Source organism: Palaemon carinicauda, chromosome 20, assembly GCF_036898095.1.
Source record: "Palaemon carinicauda isolate YSFRI2023 chromosome 20, ASM3689809v2, whole genome shotgun sequence".
Classification (NCBI taxonomy): domain Eukaryota; kingdom Metazoa; phylum Arthropoda; class Malacostraca; order Decapoda; family Palaemonidae; genus Palaemon; species Palaemon carinicauda.
Genome location: NC_090744.1, coordinates 39,160,123 through 39,168,665, shown reverse-complemented (window position 1 = coordinate 39,168,665; position 8,543 = coordinate 39,160,123). Strand labels below are relative to the sequence as shown.

At 34.4% G+C, this 8,543-nt stretch overlaps 1 protein-coding gene across 1 annotated transcript in view; it reads left to right on the top strand.

Annotated features, from left to right (window-relative positions):
- The window catches only part of LOC137659743 (dynein beta chain, ciliary-like), a gene marked incomplete at its 5' end in the record, with an annotated part of 223,797 nt that overhangs the window by 94,899 nt on the left and 120,355 nt on the right, over positions 1-8,543 (top strand). Inside the window, 1 exon segment of the mRNA XM_068394556.1 lies at positions 3,894-4,093. Coding sequence (XP_068250657.1) covers positions 3,894-4,093 — 200 coding nt within the window.

Sequence of the window (8,543 nt, the reverse complement as noted above, 5' to 3'; positions counted from 1 at the left end):
AAAGCTTATCTATTAAGTACAAAGGAAAATGGACATTGCAAAGCGTACAACGTTCATACGGTAATACCTTACAGATATGCGTATGGACATTACCTGTAAACTTTAAGTACGCCATACGTTTTAGGTGTATATGAACTTTCCTTAAACATGCATTCACTCAGACATGCACACATCAAAGTTATTCATTTACTTCCCTTTCCATTCCTTTTAAGTCATCAAATGAGGATTTTATAATGTAAAAAAAAGTAAAGGAAGTTGAATATTCAGGAAGACCAAGAACTAATGTTATTCATATCAAAATAAGTATCCTCTTGCTTTTAAAATGTGTAATGTCAAAAGAGTTCCGAAGTATGGTTCCTAAGATCACTGGCAGCAGCTAAAAACTGTTTGCCAAAAGAAAAAGAACACCGAGATCATCTCACCCTGCAGGACTGTTTAAATTGGTATTGCTTTCATTGTTTAAAAAACTTTTGGTGTTCACCTTGCCAACGTTACCCAAGGAGCTGACTGAACAAAGTTCCTTAATGTCCGCATGACTTAATGTGTTAAAAACAATGTCTGCTTGTTTAGTTTTGTCTAATAACACATATTCTACCCTTAAATGTATTATTTTAAATGACTTTGTGATGGTGTTAGTTACATCCTAAATTCCGTTCCTTTAAAATGTCGTTCCACTAACCTCACTTGGATTATTTTCCAGGGTCAAAATTTGTGAATGTTTGGTAATATACGGTAGATGTAGATGGAGAATTGTCTTTGTGCTTGGAGTCCATCTAACAAAGCATGCCAGGGTATTACGTAGCCTAGTTAGTGTAAGCATAATGAGTAATGAATGACGATTGGAAATAGATTAGAAAAATGAATTACTTCATAATGGTTCCTACAATATGAAAAATTATTTCAAAACGACGCGATGCGAGTTTCACGAATCTTTTTGTAGACGGAGATTTTGTCATGATTCGATGCCCTTTCGACCAGTATTGTGACAAGCATGTATAAATTTCTTTGAGAGAGAGAGAGAGAGAGAGAGAGAGAGAGAGAGAGAGAGAGAGAGAGAGAGAGAGAGAGAGAGAGAGAGAGAGAGGTCTTTTCCTTTTAAATACCAAGACTTTCTTAAGCTGTTGCAAGGTATGAGTGTCAAAACAAGGACTTTAAATGACTGATATCCGCTGATTAGTCAAGACAATTAATGACTAGTAGAATCACAAGAAAACGTTTAGACTTTACAACGTTGATGCCATTACTAGAACTCTAATACGAAATATGATTACAGGTATTTGGGACCAAAGTACCTGTAACGAAACGTGTTTCATTTTGGTAGAATTAATCTTATCTGATTCTGAATTTCCTTTTAGAATTCCCGTTTAGAATTAACTGACATCATAATCCTCTCTTAATGACTGCTACCAGGTATTGTTGGGTTATTCTCAGTGTTCATGTGTAATTGCAGCCTCAGAAAAAATATTGCAATCAACTACCATTGGTTTTTGCTAGAAGTCCAAATAGTTTCAGGAACCTGATTTATAAATCGCTTAAGGGAATTATCAAATTGTTTTGGAGATTGTTAGGCTACGAATCCACAACTAGATAACCAGGAACTGTTAACTAACCGATAAATAAAACTTATGTCCCGTGGAGAACTAAATCTGAAAAACAGACGTTATTTCTTTTATTATCTCCTAATGACATATATCGTTCTTATGAGATTTCAAATATACCGTAAAACCAAAATTTATGATGTCCTTTCTTTTATCTGCTGAACGTCTAATCCCTTACCTTGAATTGCTAAATAGAAATATTTATAAATAAACATATAAACAAATTAGAATAAAAAGGTATAAATTCCCCTTTTAATGCCATTTTCCTATATGTAAAACATAAAATTACCGCACATAACTGCAGAAACAATTTATATCCTGACGTAAAGATGCATAAAGTCTCTACCTTTACTTGATCCAAATAACCCGCCAACTGTGTTGAGTACCAACGGACTATGTTATGACAGTGTAAGTGTCTTGAATTAAGAACCAAGAACTCTTTAGCCTCGGCCAATAAGTCTGAAAACTACATTATTGTGATCTGGCAACCTATCAGTCAGCAATGCATCCAATTGTAGGTTTCTAGAACATAATAATGACACCTTCAGGCCCTTTATATATATATATATATATATATATATATATATATATATATATATATATACATATATACATTTGTATATGTATATATAATATATATATATATATATATATATACTGTATATATACATATAATATATACATATATACATTTGTATATGTATATATAATATATATATACAGTATATATAATATATATATATACATATATCTATATATATATATATATATATATAATATACATATATATATATGTATACATATATACATATGTATATGTATATATAATATATATATATATATATATATATATATATATATATATACATATATATATAATATATATATATATATATATATATATATATATATGTATATATATATATACACAGTTATCCCTTACAAAGTCTGTGGTGTGTGCGTGCAAAAGACAAACGACCTAATGTTGCAGGTAGCATTAAGACTGGAAAATTTAGTTGGTAACTGTGTCAGCAGCTTCTTGAATGTTGTCACGTTGCTGTGTTGCTTTTACTGAATGGCGTCAGATGTCGTCACTCTATCAATAATGACTCGCTTCCTGTTTACGTAAAGGAACTTCTTCTTCCCTTTTAGTGGTGCTATTTTGAATGCCTGGGTGGACACTCCCACTACTTCCACTGCTACTACGAATATTACTACTACTACTACTACTACTACTACTATCACTACTACTACAACTACTACTACTACTACTGCTGCTGCTGCTCTTGTTGTCATTATTACTGACGAAAAAATCGACAATAATCTTTCGTCTGTGGATATTAGAATCAGAAGAGCTAAGTAGGCTCTCAAACACTATCAGTTTAGATTCTAATATACCTAGATGCAGAGATTATTGTGGAGTATTCTATTTATTTCGTAATTTTACTATCATTAGAATCATTAACGACATTGATGATTCTTCTCATCAAGCAAGTTTATGCTAATTGGTTTATTGGCAAAGTATGTAAATTAAATAGCAATTGAATTACTTTGCCCTAAATTTATTTAAGGAATATCTTGACAAAAATATTTTTAATGAATCTTATAAATTTCTTTATTGAATTTGCTACATAGAAGTTTTTTTTTTTTAGATAAATATCAATTTGAGTAATTTCACTTACCTGCCAGGCATTACCTAAAGCTGTTCAAGTACGTGTAAATACCTTATAATTTTTATAAATCACAATACATTTTATTCTAAATGTAAATAAGCACTGTAATAATTTTGGAAATTTTAAAACGGCTATTCCTTGTAATTAGTAAACCGTATTGTTAAATGAAAATTGCATAACTAATGTAATATATCAGTAAAATGCGAGGTATGTTTTTTTTTCAGAATTTTTATACTTTAGTATGGTCATATTTCTGAAGATAAAATTCTATATATCTATCAATGGTAATTAATAGTTGAATTATTTGGAAGAATAAATAGAGTAAAAGATTTTCATTTGAAAATTTGAGGAATGAATGTATAACATGCCATATAACCTACTTCATTTATAATTGGAATTCGAGTGAAACATTCTACTCGACACATCAGTTGCTTATTTTTAAGACTTTCAAGACAAATGCTGACTTCAGTTAGTCCTGTTTACTTAATCTTAAGGCTTTCAAGACAAATGCAGGAATCCAGTAGACCAATCATATCAGTATTGGTTGATTACAAGGTACGCATAGCTACATGACCAGAGCGGAGCATTTCAGGTAGTCATTACTAACGGTTTCCACCATCAGGAATTAGATGAAGCAGAAGTCATGGCACAACCCAATGTGTTCTGTCACTTCGCTAGGGGCATTGGAGAGCCTCGCTACTTGCCCATAAAGTCTTGGCCTGATCTCAATACTATCCTCCTGGATGCCTTGACGACGTACAACGAACTCAACGCCGCTATGAACTTAGTTCTCTTTGAAGATGCTATGGCACACATATGCAGGTTGGTAAACTTCAGATAATGTTGCAAAAGCAAAGGAGAGGTCCCTCTGGTTAATTAGCAAAGGAATTGTCTTGACAATAATTAGGAGGGCATAGATAGTTAGTAAAGGTAGTACCTAGACAATGTTACAGTGTGGAGCTGGGTAAGCAACGGCATTGATTAGACAATATTTTATTTTAGAGATGAAACAGGTTGACAAAATAACTGTTGAAACAATGCTTCAGTGATAGAACAGAGTGCCAGGGGCAGGACAAGGTCAGCAAAGGTATTGTCTGGCTAATGTTTCAGAGTCACAAAAAGTAAAGTCTATACAGTATTTCCAAGGCTAAAAATCATTATTTCAGAGGCAGAACAGGACAAGCAAATACTTCCAAGGTGGAACATGCTTGATAAAGTAATTGTCTGTATAGCATTCCAGAGACGGAACAATTTCAACAAAGGTGTTGTCTGGAGGATATTTTAGAGGCAAAACATTGTTCACAAAGATGCTGTTTGGACAGTTTTATAGGAGTAAAAAACGACAGCAAAGGTGCTGTATAGAAAACTTTCCAAAAGCAGAAAGGGGTTATTAAAGCATTGTTCAATCAATTTAACAGAGATAGAACAAAGTTAACAAAAGTGCTACAGAAACAGAATTAGGTTAGCAAAGGTAGTGTCTTAACAATAATACAGAGGTTGAACAAGGTTAACAGAAAGTGTTCTCTAGACAATGTAACAGATGGAACATGGTTACCATAGTCATTATTTAGACAATGTAACAGAGGTGTAACAAGGTTAACAAAAGTGTTATCTAGACATTGTATAAGAGGTGAAACAAGGAAAGCAAAGGTATTTTTTAGACAATGTAACAGCAGTGGAATACGATTAGCAAAGCATTGTCTGCACCATGTTACAAAGGTGGAACAGATCTAGACAATGTAAAGAAGCAGAGCAGGTTTTCCAAGACCGTTGTCTAAACAACGTTAGAGAAGTGGAGCAGGATTAAAGTTGTTGACCAGATGATATAAAAGAGGCATAACAAGGTTAAGAAAGGTATTATCTAGAGAAAGTGACAGAGATGGAACAAGGCTTGCTAAAGCATTGTCTAGACAAAGTACAATAGGTATAAAGGGGCATCAAATACATGGTCTAGGCAGTGAAACACAGGCGGAACAGAGATAGTAAAGGGTTATCTAGTCAGTATTTTAGAGGTAGAACAAGGTTAGTAAAGGTATTGTCTACACATTGTAACAAACCAAGGGCAGAGTCAGATAATGTTGCAGAGGCAGATCCAAACTTTGTATGGTTTGTTAGCGAAGCAATAGTCTATATTAATGAGATGACAAGACTGAAGATCATAGAAAAGAGTAATAATTATGCATTTTAACATCCTGAAGATATCTTCTTGAGGTATTAGTGATGGAACATTAGCTAGTGTTTGTTGTCTTCTGGCATTTTATATCAATCTTTTACTAGTTTCATATGGTAATTACAGAACATACAAACATTAGGAAATGAACAGAAAGATTTTTCATAACTGCTTATTAGATAGTAATTTGCAAGTGCTCAACCTTGAATTTTTAAAGTATATTTCACAATATATAGAAACATTTAACGCTACTATCACAGGTAATTGATAATTGCCCTACTAAACGTTAATGTCAATTAAATTTTATGTATTAGAGTTTGTAAGTAAAGAGAACAAGAATAAAGTTACTGCCTTTGAGTCAGTTTAGTACAGTATATGTAATCGACAGTCTGCATTCTGTTTTATTGCCTTGAAATGAGGTGCAGCTTACATTTTGCAAGAATATGATTATGAAATTTAGGGAGGCTTTTAGAAGAAAGGGGAAGGATAACTATGATATCAATCATTAGAATAATTATCGTAATGTTAAGCCCATGGCCCTCACGAAGTCCATGGTTACTGCATCAAAACTTTCCAAGCCTTACATGCAAGAATGTCGGAACAACTTCGGTATAGAGTCCTTTCAATGACGTCACTGAGAATCGCCGTCGGCCATGCTGGAGGACATAAAAAGCGAAAACATAGCGGCTGCTACAGCGAATATGGACAATGAGAGCGACTTTGTCAAACAATTGTCGGGTGATGATAAGCGTTTTTACAAGCAGAAACTCGATCTAATTGATGGCCTAGATCCATACCAGATGCAGAATTCATTCAACTTATGGCACATGCAATTCAGATGCTTTTTAAACTTACAAAGGCAGAACATGAGTGGGCATACATTTCCATTGAATAATCTGCTTCCAGAATTTGTTGTTTTTCCCTTTAATGCTTTTAAGTCCAAAATTAGATAAACACTGGGCCAATGAAGAGAGTGTTTATAATTATAAAGCTAATATTGATCATTTAGCCTAACCTTGTGTATTATAATTTTTGATTGTCAAAATGTATGTAAAAGTTTTGCATTATAATGTCAAATCTTTATCAGTTCATGCCTAACCATTGTGTTTGTGTTTGGTTACAAATGCTATAATTTCTTATATACATATAAACATATGATGGGCAAACTCTATTGTAATGCTCTTGGATGATCGTTTTGCCTCCTTGCAATTAAATGCGCAAGTTTAATTATTTTTTCGATGTTTCATATATAAGCTGAAGACCCCTTCGGGTTAAACTAGCTTTCAGATATTATTATTATTATTATTATTATTTATAATCAATGTTTATTCATCACGTAGGCCTGTATGTCTGCACAATTTAATACACAAATTAAAATAAATATACATATACACTTAATTATATATAGGCATGAGCACCTTGACGAAATAGAGACCTAGGTAAGTAGCCTTTGTTAATATAGCCAATATGGGCGCTTTTAATTTTTGTTTTGAAAATCTGAGATGCCCCTTTTGATGTTTAGAAATTGAGATGCCCCCTCCCCCACACACACTACACACTGAACTGACGATGATACTTGTGAAGTCACCCATGCGATCGGATATAGCATGTTTACACAGGAATAATAATACTTTTAGGGCCTAGCCGAGACTGACCTGATATGAAATGATCAGAACAGATACGTGCCCAGGGTAGTGAGGATTCACGTATATCAGCCCGTGATATTCTGGTCAACCACAAGTCACGTCTGCGCTTGGATAATTCTTCTGTATCTTTGTCCTGATTCTGAATAACTGCCGGTATGCGGTAGAAACTCTTGTCATATCTTTGTCTTCGATTCCCACAACCAACAATAGCGCAAAAACTGGGCATTGTGTGAATGTGAATGTGATGAGATGGCTAACTATTCAAGAGTTCAACCACAGCTATTCACTGAACGCGTCTTTGTATGTCCTCCAAGATGGCGGACCGGAAGTTCGATGACGTATAATGAAAGGACTCTATTGTACCATAAACTACCAAGTACGAGAATGGATGACCACAGGAAGGATGCTTATAGTACCAAAAGGCAAGAATAAAGAAAATATGCCAAGCCATTGTAGGCCATTTATCTGCCTACCAATAATATCTAATCTTCTAACAGGCACCATTAGTGAAAGGCTTTGCATCCGCCTGGAGGAAATAAACACTATCCCCGACCAAGGTAAAGAGAAAGACTCTTTACCTTGTCCCCAACCAGCGAAAAGGATGCAGAGGCCCGGAAGATCAACAGCAGATAGGTAAAAAGCTAATGAAGAACAGCAAGAGAAGGAAAACCAACTTGAATATCGCATTGTTAGACTCTTGCGTTTGACATGATACCACACTTATCGCTGATGAAATGTCTAATCCTACATGTATATGGTGCTGACGATGACATTATAATCTTCCTTATGAATACAATCCAAAACTGGAAAGCCATACTTACAAATTCAAGGACTAAAAAGATATAACTGCCAGAGGAAATTTTCATCGAGTACAGATATAGGTACCTGGGGATAATAAAACGAGCTGGCTGATTTACTCTAGGGCTGCAATTTCAGGACGGACTTGCACCTCAACCAAACCTCATTTTGTTCAACAAACCAAAGAACAAAGATTATGCTGTATCTTAGGACTAGAAAGTGGAAGAGAAAGAAGGAGAAAAATAACAAAGTAAAAAGACTTAAGAATAGAATTTAGAAGATTATGGGATATGAAATTGAGAGTAGTGTCCATAATTAGTAAAAATAATTCTAGATTAGAAGATGTGGTAGCTCCAGAACTCGAGTAGAAGAGTGTGCTTCTAGAAGCAACTCATATATTGATAAAAGTGATGGGCTCCTAGGGAAGCATGACACAACCCGAATTCAACTCTATAAACAAGTTTAGACTATAATCATCATCATCATCATCTCCTCCTACGCCTATTGATGCTAAGGGCCTCGGTTAGATTACACTAGTCATCTCTATCTTGAGCTTTCAAATCATTACTTCTCCATTCATCACCTCCTACTTCACGCTTCATAGTCCTCAGCCATGTAGGACTGGGTCTTCCAACTCTTCTAGTGCCTTGTGGAGCCT